The sequence below is a fragment of the Pseudophryne corroboree genome (genome assembly GCF_028390025.1).
Source record: "Pseudophryne corroboree isolate aPseCor3 chromosome 3 unlocalized genomic scaffold, aPseCor3.hap2 SUPER_3_unloc_19, whole genome shotgun sequence".
Lineage (NCBI taxonomy): Eukaryota > Metazoa > Chordata > Amphibia > Anura > Myobatrachidae > Pseudophryne > Pseudophryne corroboree.
Window position 1 is genome coordinate 2,062,223 of NW_026967507.1, and position 14,042 is coordinate 2,076,264.

At 45.3% G+C, this 14,042-nt stretch overlaps 2 protein-coding genes across 2 annotated transcripts in view; one reads left to right on the plus strand and one right to left on the minus strand.

The window, feature by feature from the left end:
• LOC134983582 (zinc finger protein 883-like) overlaps positions 1 to 14,042 on the minus strand; it is a 246,888-nt gene that overhangs the window by 45,600 nt on the left and 187,246 nt on the right. The window lies entirely within an intron of this gene.
• Positions 1 to 14,042, plus strand: part of LOC134983581 (zinc finger protein 568-like) — a 36,602-nt gene that overhangs the window by 14,716 nt on the left and 7,844 nt on the right. Inside the window, exons 2-4 of the mRNA XM_063949242.1 lie at positions 958 to 1,075; positions 1,155 to 1,252; positions 1,366 to 2,332. Coding sequence (XP_063805312.1) covers positions 1,000 to 1,075; positions 1,155 to 1,252; positions 1,366 to 2,332 — 1,141 coding nt within the window. The 5' untranslated portion in view covers positions 958 to 999. The remainder of the gene's footprint in view (positions 1 to 957; positions 1,076 to 1,154; positions 1,253 to 1,365; positions 2,333 to 14,042) is intronic.

Here is a 14,042-nt window from a genome sequence, read left to right on the forward strand (position 1 = left end):
TTGTTATTATACAGGAGGAGCAGCCTGTGGTGTCCTGTTGTTATTATTATACAGGAGGAGTAGCCTGTGGTGTCCTGTTATTATTATACAGGGGGAGCAGCCTGTGGTGATCTGTTATTATAATTATACAGGAGAAGCAGCCTATGGTGTCCTATTTTTATTCAGGAGGAGCAGCCTGTGGTGGCCTGTTGTTATTATTATTATACAGGAGGAGCAGCCTGTGGTGTCCTGTTGTTGTTGTAATTATTAATATTATTATACAGGGGGAACAGCCTGGGGTGTCCTGTTGTTGTTATTATTATTATTATTATTATTATTATTATTATTATTATTCAGTAACACCAGGGGACGTGTCTGGGTGATGACTGGAGAGGTGACTGCTTGGAATGGGACATTATACAGTAACACCAGGGGACGTGTCTGGGTGATGACTGGAGAGGTGACTGCTGGGAATGGGGCATTATACAGTAACACCAGGGGATGTGTCTGGGTGATGACTGGAGAGGTGACTGCTGGGAATGGGACATTATACAGTAACACCGGGGGACGTGTCTGGGTGATGACTGGAGAGGTGACTGCTGGGAATGGGGCATTATACAGTAACACCAGGGGACGTGTCTGGGTGATGACTGGAGAGGTGACTGCTGGGAATGGGACATTATACAGTAACACCGGGGGATGTGTCTGGTTGATGACTGGAGAGGTGACTGCTGGGAATGGGGCATTATACAGTAACACCAGGGGACGTGTCTGGGTGATGACTGGAGAGGTGAATGCTGGGAATGGGACATTATACAGTAACACCAGGGGATGTGTCTGGGTGATGACTGGAGAGGTGACTGCTGGGAATGGGACATTATACAGTAACACCAGCGGATGTGTCTGGGTGATGACTGTATCACTGTATGTCAGGTTCCTATAAGGTGTCAGGATGTCACTGTCTATGTCTCAATGCAGGAGGGGGAGTATATAGAGGAACACAGGGGTCTGTACAAGGACATGATGATGGAGAATCACCGGCCCCTCACATCACTGGCTAAGAGGAGACTGTCATGTATTGTACAGGGGAGAGCAGGTATGGGGCCCCCTATATACACACATCATCTGATAATCACATATATACACTGTACTTAGTCACTGTGTGTCTCCTACAGATGGGCCCAGTAACAGAGATACCCCAGAGAGATGTCCCCGTCCTCTGTATTCCCAGGTTTGTACAGAGGAGAATCACAGGACCCCGAAGGAGAATCAGGTAGGTGGGATTTAGGGTCTCGCTAATATACCATAATTATACACTTATTCTATAGTTACATCTCAGGTAATAAAGTCAGACATTATTAAGGTATTGTTTTCTGGTTTATTTAGGGTGAAGAAATTATGATTATTAAGGTAGAAGATATAGAGGGAGAAGAAGAGACGTATGTGACTGATATGAAGGCAGAAGATATAGAGGGAGAAGAAGAGACGTATGTGTCTGATATAAAGGCAGAAGATATAGAGGGAGAAGAAGAGACGTATGTGACTGATATAAAGGCAGAAGATACAGAGGGAAAAGAGACAAATGTGACTGATATAAAGGCAGAAGAAATAGAGGGAGAAGAGACGTATGTGACTGATATGAAGTCAGAAGATATAGAGGGAGAAGAAGAGACGTATGTGACTGATATAAAGGCAGAAGATATAGAGGGAGAAGAAGAGACGTATGTGACTGATATAAAGGCAGAAGATATAGAGGGAGAAGAAGAGACGTATGTGACTGATATAAAGGCAGAAGAAATAGAGGGAGAAGAGACGTATGTGACTGATATGAAGTCAGAAGATATAGAGGGAGAAGAAGAGACGTATGTGACTGATATAAAGGCAGAAGATATAGAGGGAGAAGAAGAGACGTATGTGACTGATATAAAGGCAGAAGATATAGAGGGAGAAGAAGAGACATATGTGACTGATATAAAGGCAGAAGATACAGAAGGAGAAGAAGAGACGTATGTGACTGATATAAAGGCAGTAGATATAGAGGGAAAAGAAGAGACGTATGTGACTGATATAAAGGCAGAAGATACAGAGGGAGAAGAAGAGACGTATGTGACTGATATAAAGGCAGAAGATATAGAGGGAGAAGAAGAGACGTATGTGACTGATATAAAGGCAGAAGATATAGAGGGAGAAGAAGAGACGTATGTGACTGATATAAAGGCAGAAGATATAGAGGCAGAAGAAGAGACGTATGTGACGGATATGAAGGTAGAAGATATAAGGAGAGAAAAAGAAACGTATGTGAGGGGTGATCAGCAGTGTAAGGAGGAGGAGATCCCTACAGATATCAGAACAGGTGAGTAAAAAACACTTATTACAGAAAAGAGTCACATATTCTCCTTGCTCACACACTACATTATTCTCTTTTCCATTGCAGTGTCTGGGTATGTGGAGCCTCTGCAGGGCACAGGCTCAGTTTATATTTAAACAAAAATGTACAGTGTATTTAAATGTATTTTAAAGTGAAATGCACTTACTGGTTGTTGTGTCCCAGGAGGGGGGAATCCATGGCTGCGCAGGCTGTTGGATTCCCCCAGTCCTTTTAAACCAAAAACGGAATGACTTCTCCTCTAGCCTCCCACATCAAAATATCATGGGGAGAGAGAGGAGAAGCTCAGCTGTCCAACAAGCTGAGTGGTTTTCTGGAGCTCCATAGGGATTACCTCTGGTGAGTATGAAACCTTGACCGGGGATCTAGGCTGCTCAGCTCTGGAGCCCAAATTCAGGCTGCAGCTAGTGAGCTAGGTCCCGGGCAAATTCCTGGAAGTAAGTTTAGGCGGGAAAACTTCAGCTGGACTGAACGTCACCGGTGCGGATCCAGATCCTCCAGGATGGAATGGTCAAAGGAGAGTGACCTCTCCCCACTGTCCATAGACAGTGATTGGTTGCTAACTACAGGGCGGACTTACCTCCTATGGTATTGTGTATTGGAGTAGGATAAAAGGAGGGCAGCTGCCCCATGAAAAGTGTATTATACCATTTTCACTCTGCTGTATTGCTGAAGTTCTTTTCAGAACTATTTGGGCAAATAAACATCTTCTACCTCAAGATGACTGCTTCATCTTGTGACCTGCAGGGCTAGGCGAAACCTAGCTCCATTTTTCGGCTGTCGAGGGTGTACCCAGCGTCTCCAAGCTCCGCCTCCAGCCAGCTACCGGGTAGAGGCCTAGTCAAGCGACTCGTGGGGATTCGTCAGCACCACACAGGTGTGGTAAGACAGTGTGTTGACTCATACAGAGCAGAACCGTGGTACCAGACGCCACGGCAGGTTAGGAGTCTGGTGGTGGCAGCGTAGAACATGCCCCCTGCGCAGTGGGTGAAGTCAGTAACAGGCGGTTACTAACAGTAAGCGTGAATCCCCTATGTGGTCAGGTCCTGTGTGGCCTAAAACTCCATTCTGTGACTGGGGACGGGACGTGAAGCGGTGAGGGCTCTCGTACGGTACTGTCCGGTCACAGATGGAATCTCCAAAAACTTAGAGGTTCGAATAGGTATAACTGACTGTAGACTGTAGCAAGAATGCCCCAGGAGACAACCTCCATAGAAGACCAAATGATCTGTGGGTTATGTTTCTGATGCCACGGGAACAATAAAACAATGGCTTGGGAAACAGAAACTCTGTTCCCTCGAGATGAATGGGCTCAACTCTAAGTTTTAATGGCAGGGTACGGTGAGTGATGGATCTATTGGGTATTCAACTGCCATCCACTGCGGACAGACTGCGACAGAGGCTAAACTGCAAGTTGAAACCTTTCAGCGAGACAGGCAGTGATGATATTTCCTTGCAGCGCCTGGATCTAAAAGGGTGGAAATTTACTGCGATTTATTGGAATTTTAATTCTGTGGAGGCCACAAAGTGAGTTTGATTCTCCACAGTACGTACATAGATTCTCTTGTCTTCACCTCTGACGATCCTCAGGGGTTAACCAAGAGCGGTTGATTTGTATTGGCTCATCAGCAGGAGTAGTAGTAGAAGTACTGGGATGGGACAGAGAGTAATATTTATACCGGTCTTCCTTGTTTTTCTCCACTTGAGGTCCTCTATGCTGAATGTCCACCTTGTTACACATAGATATTAATTTGTCCAGTTTAGATGGAAGATCACGGGTAGCCAGGTTATCTTTCAGCCTGTCCGAAAGACCACACCAAAAAGCTGTAAGGAGGGCCTACTCATCCCTGTGCAGCTCAGATGCCAATGTCTGGAACTGGATTACACATTGGGCAATGGTCTTATTACCCTTCCTGAGATGCATAGTTTCCGTAGCAGCTAAAGTCACTCTTTCAGGCTGGTCTAAAATCTACCTAAATGTGGAGCTAAAGTGTCTGTGTTTCGCATCCTCAGATGGTCCCGGTCATTACCAGGTGACTGGGACACCATTCCCCTTCCAACGTTTGTCCGGCGGTTCCTTGGCAACCAAGATGCTGAGTCCAGATGATGTCTCTGGTTGCCAGGGGACGGGGATGCTGGGCAGCTGCGGAGGTTGATGGGAGCTTTCCCGGCTGACAGCTGGGATGTGTAGCTATACAGCTTGCTGTTCCTTTGATTTTAAATACTCCCTTCCTACCCTAAATGCCCTGATTGGTGGACTGTCATTTAAGTGTCCATCTGACCAGTTCCTCAGTGCCGGTTTGTAACACTGTAAGGGAGCAAGGTGCCGGTTTGTGGGGTAAATAGCAGCTAAGGAATCACACAAGTCCAGTGTGTGGTGTAACTGGCCACGACCAGTTTTATTGAACAGAAACAAAACAAACATCAAAAGAAAACACCTTGCCTGTCCGGCACTAACTAAACATAAGACGTTCCTAGCTATCACTAAACAAAAACACAGAGTTCCCCAGTAAACACTGTATAGCTCACTTGTATAAGGAAGCTCCTCTCACAGAGATTCTGCAGCCTCTCCCCAGGCAATCTCTCTACACTAATCAGACTAGCAGCCCTAAAAGGATCTTGCACAGCTGAAAGCCCTGATTATCCCTCTGTGAGGCAAAAGACCCGAACTGGGGCCAATGTCTGGAACTTACCCCATCTCTCTTTCAGGGCCCTCATCCAGCTTTTCCAACACACTGAAAAGGTTCTGACGAAACAAAACATTTTCCTAGAAGTTTTCTAATACATGTAAGACAAGAACCTGGGACAAACATACCTGCCCTCAAACACTATTCCAGTGTTCTTGTCACATATCCCCCTCCCCTGTTTAGACCTAGGGGCCGGAAAACTTGTAGCCCCCAAACAGAAGATGCGGGACAATGCATCTGCATTGGCCAACTGTGTACCCGGTCTATGTTCGACAGTAAACTTAAAATCCTGCAACGCTAGAAACCATCTAGTTACACGAGCATTCTTGCCTCTATTTACATACATCCATTTTAAAGGGGCATGATCCGTCACTAGTCTGAATTGTCTACCCAAGAGGTAATATCTCAAGGTATCTAGTGCCCACTTAATGGCCAAAGCCTCCTTTTCCACAATGGCATACCTTTTTTCATGCTCATTGAGTTTCCTACTCAAATGATAGGGTGTTCGTCCCCATCTCTGGTTTGGGACAGCACAGCCCCTATCCCTACCTCTGAGGCATCTGTCTGTACCACAAATTCTTTTGAAAAATCTGGGGTTATCAATACAGGTTGTGAACACAAAGCCACTTTTAACGCTTGGAACGCTTTTTCTGCATCAGGGTTCCATTTCACCATATTTGACTGCTTCCCTTTGGTAAGGTCTGACAACGGCACCGCTGTGGTCGCAAAATTGGGAATAAACCGTCTATAGCAGTGGTTCTCAAACTCGGTCCTCAGGACCCCACACAGTTCATGTTTTGCAGGTAACCCAGCAGGTGCGCAGGTGTATTAATTAATCACTGACACATTTTAAAAGGTCCACAGGTGGAGTTAATTATGTCACTTGTGATTCTGTGAGGAGACCTGCAAAACATGCACCGTGTGGGGTCCTGAGGACCGAGTTTGAGAAACTGTGGTCTATAGTACCCAGTTATTCCCTAAATATCCCTTACCTGTTTTTTATTCACTGGACGAGGCCAGTTTTGAATAGCATCAATTTTATTCAATTGGGGCCTAATCAGTCCTCTACCTATGGTGAAGCCCAAGTATTTGACCTCCTCCATTGCAAGGCAGCACTTCTTTGGGTTAGCAGTTAACCCAGCCTCTCTGATTGAGTCCAGTACTGCTTGTACTTTAACCAAATGGGACCCCCAGTCTGTACTGTGAATTACCACATCATCCAAATAGGCTGCTGCATATTTTCTATGGGGCCTCAAAATTTTATCCTTCGCCCGTTGAAAGGTTGCTTGAGCCCCATGCAACCCAAAGGGTAACATCTTATACTGGTACAGCCCCTCCGGAACCGAAAAAGCTGTTTTTTCTTTTGCGCTATCAGATAAAGGTATTTGCCAGTAACCTTTGGTCAGGTCCAATGTGGTGAGAAACTTGGCTGTTCTCAACCTTTCTATAAGCTCATCCACACGGGGCATGGGGTATGCGTCAAACTTGGACACCTCATTTAACTTACGAAAGTCATTACAGAAGCGTATGCTACCGTCTGGCTTTGGAATGAGAACTATGGGACTGGACCACTCACTGTTAGATTCCTCTATGACTCCAAGTTCTAACATGGTTTTAACTTCTTTAGAAACAGCTTCTCGCTGAGCTTCAGGAATCATATATGGCTTTAAATGGACCCTGACCCCTGGTTCTGTGACAATATCATGTTTTATTATGGTCGTTCGGCCAGGCAGCTCTGAAAATATCTCCCTATTTTGGATGAGAAATTCTTTAACCTGATTGTTCTGATCAGCTGATAATGTCTCTGACACCTTTACTGCGGGAAGCAACCGCGGTGAAGACACCGAAGGGCAAGGCTCCGCTGACAGAGACAACCTATCTTTCCAGGGTTTGATTAAGTTAACATGGTAGATTTGTTCGGGTTTTCTCTTTCCCGGTTGGTACACTTTGTAATTAACCTCATTCACTTTTTCCCTAATCTCAAATGGACCCTGCCACTTAGCTAAGAACTTGCTTTCCATAGTGGGTACCAAAACAAGAACTCTATCTCCAGGAGCAAATTCCCGTATCTTGGCACTCCGGTTATATACCCTCTGTTGAGCACTTTGGGCCTGTTCCATGTGCTCTCTGACAATAGGTACCACAGCTGCAATCCTATCCTGCATTTGTGTTACATGTTCAACAACGCTTCTGTAAGGAGTGGGCTGTCCTTCCCACGTCTCTTTGGCAATGTCCAATAGCCCTCTGGGGTGTCTACCATACAACAAATCAAATGGAGAAAACCCCGTAGAGGACTGAGTAACTTCTCTGATGGCCATTAACAAGTAGGGCAACAAACAATCCCAGTTTTTCCCATCTTTATCAACAACCTTTTTTAACATACTTTTTAATGTTTTATTAAACCTTTCCACCAACCCATCAGTTTGGGGATGGTAAATGGACGTCCTGAGGTGAGTGACCTTAAATAATTTGCACAATTCTTTCATGATCCTTGACATAAATGGAGTACCTTGGTCAGTCAAAATTTCTTTTGGTATTCCCACTCTACTAAAAACCTGCACCAGCTCCCTAGCTATCGCCTTGGTTGTGATAGTGCGTAAAGGGACAGCCTCAGGATATCGAGTGGCATAGTCCATAATTACCAGGATATACTGATGACCCCGAGCAGACTTTAACAAGGGCCCCACGAGATCCATGGCTATTCTGTCAAACGGGACCTCTATAATAGGCATGGGAACTAGTGGGCTCCTGAAATGGGGTCTAGGGGCATGATACTGGCATTCAGGACAGGAAGAACAATATTCAGCCACTTCTTTATAAACTCCTGGCCAAAAGAACCTTTGTAAAACTCTTTCAGTGGTTTTTTTCTGCCCCTAAATGTCCTGCTGTAACGAGACTATGAGCTAAATCTAGTACCGTTCTCCGATAAGGCTGGGGAACTACCAGCTGTTCCACCACATCCTCACCCTTTTTGACAACGTGGTACAAGAGCTCATTACAGATGGCCATGTGGGGATACGTAACCCTGTCACCTGGTACCACAGGTTCCCCATTAACCATCTTAACATTCTCTCTAGCCTTTATCAAGGTGGGATCCTTTAACTGTTCAGATGCAAACAGATCCTTCTTTACCTCCAGGTCAGGCACGCTTTCATTTCTAACTACTATGTCTCTGTTCCCAGCAAGAGGGTCCTCACTGGACTCCCCATCTGTCACTTCCCCAGCCAAACTGGCAAAAGGCAAAGGGTCAGAAAGTTCCGAAGACACACGTGCATCCATACAATCACCGGTATTATCAACTGGCTCTTTACTTCTCACATCTGTTGATAAACGTGATTCCCACAGTTTCCAAAAATGAGGAAAATCCCTCCCTATTATGGCCTCATGCACCAAGGTGGGGACCAGTCCTACTTTAACCATTGCTGACCCACAACAAGTTTCTATATTCACTTCAGCAGTGACATAATGTTGGGTATCCCCATGTATGCAAGTTACCCCAATAGGTATTTGCTGGACCTTTAAGGGGTTCACTAACCCAACTTTCCGAGGGTAACTAAACTTCCTGAATCTAGCAAGGCCTCTACCCAGTTACCCTCACACATTTGTTTTTCCAACTCAGGTAAAGGTACCACAGTACAGGCTAACCTAGCAAAGAAAGACATTCTGCGACATTCAAAGGCAGCATCACATTGCATGGGTTCTTGCGTGACTGGGCAATTGGCAATAACATGACCTGGCATACCACACCTAAAACATTTAACCACACGATTATCAACCCGTTTGGGCAGCATAGACCGTTCTAGCCCCATTGGCCTGTCTCCAGGGCCAGTTTTTACAGTCTCGCCAGCCTTGCGTTCTCTTAACCACCCAGCAACGTTTTCCCATGGAGCAGTCTTACCAGTCTTTACTGAAGGGCGCTGTCGAGGATCTATGGGTTTCTGGGTGGTCATCAGTAATTCCTCTGCTGCCATATACCTCTCTACCATGTCCACTAATTGGTCAGCAGTACCCGGGTTTCCATGGCTCACCCACTTGTGCAGGACCATGGGCAAAGATCTCAAGTAGCGGTCCATGACGACTCTTTCAACCATCTGGGGACCAGTTAATGTCTCTGGCTGTAGCCATTTTTTTTGTTAGCTGAATAAGGTCGTGCATCTGGGAGCGTGGAGGCTTCTCCATGGCGTACACCCAACGGTGCACCCGTTGTGCTCGTACTGACAGCGTGACTCCCAGGCGGGTCAGGATCTCAGTCTTTAGTTTATCATAGTCCCGAGCCTCAGCAGGGCTTAAATCAAAGTACGCTTTTTGGGGCTCACCTGACATAAAAGGTGCCAGCAGACTGGCCCACTGTGCTTTCGGCCAGTTCTCACGCTCGGCAGTCCTTTCAAACGTGGTCAGATAGGCCTCCACATCATCAGCCTCTGTCATTTTCTGCAGGAAGTGACTGGCCCGTATAGAACTAGAGTTGGTCGGAGCACTGACGGCCACATCTCCAACCCGAGCTGCAAGGCTCTGCACCACTTCTGCTAAGGCCTCTCTATCCTGACGCTGTTGCCTCCAAATTTCCTCCATTGCCACCTGCTGCTGTCTGTTGGCCTCCTGCTGTAGTCTCCAATTTTCCTCCATAGCCACCTGCTGCTGTCTGTTGGCCTCTTGCTGAGCCGCTGTAGCTTGCAGCAAGGCTTTGAGCAGTTCCTCCATGTCGACAGATTTTTCAGGCGGCTTTGTAGCTGCTTTCGCCCAGGACATATATCAAACCCTCGGGGTGAGTCTCAGCAACTTCACACTGGGCTGTATCTGCATAAACCACCGTTTTCTGCAGGCCTCACAAAGCTGCTGCTTTCACTTATGCGCAGAACGGCATGCTCGCATTCTCCACCAAGTTGTAACACTGTAAGGGAACAAGGTGCCGTTTCGTGGGGTAAATAGCAGCTGAGGAATCACACAAGTCCAGTGTGGGGTGTAACTGGCCACGACCAGTTTTATTGAACAGAAAACAAAACAAACAGCAAAAGAAAATACCTTGCCTGTCCAGCACTAACTAAACATAAGACGTTCCTAACTATCACTAAACAAAAACACAGAGTTCTCCAGTAAATACTGTATAGCTCACTTGTATAAGGAAGCTCCTCTCACAGAGATTCTGCAGCCTCTCCCCAGGCAATCTCTCTACACTAATCAGGCTAGCAGCCCTAAAAGGCTCTTGCACAGCTGAAAGCCCTGATTAGTCCTCTGTGAGGCATAAGACCTGAACTGGGCCCAATGTCTGGAACTTGCCCCATCTCTCTTTCAGGACCCTTATCCAGCTTTTCCAACACACTGAAAAGGTTCTGACAAAACAAAACATTTTCCTAGAAGTTTTCTAATACATGTAAGACAAGAACCTGGGACAAACATACCTGCCCTCAAACACTATTCCAGTGTTCTTGTCACAGGTTATACTTACACCCTGCGTGGAAGCCTGCTGGTCCTTACCTGGTCCTGTGTGTCCTGTCTATCAGTGGTATCTAGTGCCGTAGTTCATTCCGTGCTTGATTGTTTATCACTTCCACCATCGTTCTCTGTTACCCTGTGAGTTGACGTCACCGTGACCTTGTCACAAAGTACCATCTACCCCTTCCTCTCCTGTTGCCAATCCATTGTGTCCTGCGCAGTGAGGAGGACACCACCTGTGGCTTCATCACAGAGTATCCCTTCATTCCAGCGTCCCTTATAATCTGCTCGCCTGTCTCGAGAGTTGCTTGAGCCCGCAAGAACTGGAACTGAGCAGCTAAATCTTAAGCAAGACTGGCATGAGTACATGTAGCTGGAATGATTGGAATCTTGGGAGACACAGACTCTTGCAGTGGTAGAGACAGGGCATCAGCTTTCACATTTTCTAATCCAGGCCTATAGGTAATTAGGAAATTGAAATGAGTGAAGAACAATGCCTGGCTTATCTTTTTTGAGTGTAACCTTTTTACGGACTCAATATATGCCACATTTTTGTGGTCATTATGCACATTATGCACTGTAATAACTAGAGATGAGCGGGTTCGGTTTTACTCGGTTCTCAAAACGGCATCTAATTGGCTCACGGATGTCACGTGTTTTGGATAGCCAATAAGGGTCGGTTTTGAGAACCGAGTAAAACCGAATCCGCTCATCTCTAGTAATAACATACTTTGCCCTCTCTAGTGTCTCTAGTCCCCAAAGGCAAACTTAATGGCCAGAAGTTGCTAGTTTCTGATGCCATAATTAACTACAGCAGGAGAAAACATCTGAGAGAAGTAGGCACAAGGATGTGTTTTGTTGTCTTTGGTATCCCTCTGGGAATGGATTTCCCCTACCCCTACCTCAGAGGTGTCCACTTCCATAACAAACATCAGATCCGGGTTGGAATGGTGGAGGACTGGCGCTAACATGAAGGCTTTATTTAAGACTTCAAAAGCTTGGCTAGCTTGGGATGACCAATGGGAGGTACCAGACACTTTTCTTAGTAAGCCCAACGATTGGGGCAGCAATAAAAAAGGAGTGAATGAACTTTCGGTAATAATTTGCAAAACCTAGGAAGCATTTTATGACTTTTAAAGTGGTTGGACAAACCCAGTCTAGAACAGCCTGCAGTTTACTGAGGTCCATAGAGAATCCCTTAGGATAGATGATATAGCCAAGAAAAGAGAGCATCTCCTTTTCCAATTCGCATTTTTCCAGAGACTGAGAATAGATAAGGATGTTGTCAAGATACACGACCACAAATTTTACAAGAAATTCCTGGAGGACATCGTTTAAAAGATCTTGAAAGATGGCTGGGGCATTGGACAACTCAAAAGGTAGGACTAGATATTCATAGTGCCTGGACAGTGTGTGACCCTATTGAGGCCCCTGTAAACAATTAAAGGCCAAAGAGAACCATCTTTTATGACTACAAAGAAGAATCCTGCTCCTGTAGGTGACTTGTTGGGACAAATAAAGCCTTTACTGAGGTTTTCCTGGATGTAATCCTCCATAGCCTTAGTCTCTGGAATGGATAGAGCATATAACCTCCCTTTTAGAAGCTCTGCGCCAGGCATGAGGTCGACAGCGCAATCATACAGACAATGGGGAGGGAAAGAGTCCACCTTCTTCTTAGAGAAAACATTCAAATAGGCATGGTAGAGCAGGCTCAGTGCCTCTGGAAAAGACTGCAGGACCTGAACCAGCAGAGAAAGACACTTGGAATGATAGTCAGCACCCCAACGAAGTACCTCACCAGCTACTCACATACACAGTCTCCGTTCTCTGGTTCTCCCTGCCTCCTGCAGGTATGATCGCCTGCTTCCAAGCCTAATCAGTCCCAGACTTTGGTGGTCTTCACTGTCTTCTACAGGTTTAGACACAGGCCTCTTGCAGGTATGATCACCTGCTTCCCAGCCTAATCAGTCCCAGACTTTGGTGGTCTTCACTGTCTTCTACAGGTTTAGACACAGGCCTCCTGCAAGTATGATCTCCTGCTTGCCAGCCTACTCAGTCCCAGACTTTGGTGGTCTTCACTGTCTTCTACAGGTTTAGACACAGGCCTCCTGCAGGTTTGATCTCCTGCTTCCCAGCCCACTCTGTCCCTGACTTTGGTGGTCTTCACTGGGACAGTTATATAATGAATAGGATTTTAAAGTGCAGACTATCAGGTTTAGATTTCAGGGTATTCACATCCAAATTGGAGGAAGGGTTTAGGACTTACAGCCCCTTCTTTTTCAAGGGACCAAAAGTAATTGGACAATTGACTTAAAATCTGTTACATTCATATTCTTTTATTAGTTCTTTATCAATTAAGCAGGCAATTGGTTTGGGATTGATTGATTTTCCGTTACGTAACAGTTAAAGTTGTTCTGTAAATGGCAATGTCTATAGTGATCAGTAAAATGTTTTGGCCTACAAAGGTGTCAGTTCCGTGTTACACAACACTGTGTGATTGGTGATGTGTACAGTGATAATGGAAGAGAATACTAAGACTGAGAAGGTCACAAATCAGGTTTGGGTTTAGCACCCTAATCAGCCACAGTGACTGTTTTATTACATCTCAGTTTGCTGGACATGAAAACTTGTAAAGTACATTTACAGAGGAGAAGGTCCTAACAGAACTCTCTAAGCTGAAAGTGGATAAATAAATGGAGCCAGATGGGATACATCTAAAGGATACTAAAAGAGCTTAAAGGGATGCACGTAGCACAATTAACGTAATAGTTCCACCAGTCACTAGCTACAGGAGTAATTCCCAGAGGACTGGAAAAGAGCAAACGTAGTCCCACTGCACAAAAGTGGAAGCAAGGAAGAGGCAAGCAACTACAGACCAGTGAGCCTTACATCAGTAGTAGGGATATTGATGGAAACACTCTTAAAAGAAAGAGTTGTAGATTATCTCAAATCCAGCAGTTTACAGGATCCCACACAACATGGATTCACTGAGGGGAGATCATGTCAAACAAACCTTATTGACTGTTTTTTGACTGTGTGACTAAAGTAACAGATAAAGGTGGAGCCAAAGATATAGCTTATCTAGACTTTAGTAAGGCTTTTGACACTGTTCCACATCGCAGACTGCTAAAAAAAAAAACTTGAAAGTTTGGGATTGGATACTAGGATTATTGAATGGATAAGATCTTGGTTGCAGGATAGAAAACAGAGAGTTGTGGTAAATGGAGTGCATTCACAGGAGGAAAATGTTACCAGTAGAGTACCCCAGGGATCTGTACTTGGACCAGTGTTTTTTAATATCTTTATTGATGACATTGCAAATGGCATTAAAGGGAAAGTATGCCTTTTTGCAGATGACACAAAGGTATGCAACAGGGTAGGCACACCAGGAGGGGTAAAACAAATGACTGAGGCTTTAGGTAGACTAGAGGAATGGTCAAGAGTGTGTCAATTACAGTTTAATGCCAAAAAATGCAAAATCATACATTTTGGTCTCAAATATCCAAAGACTAAATATAGTATTAATGGCACTATACTGGAAACTACTGAGGAGGAAA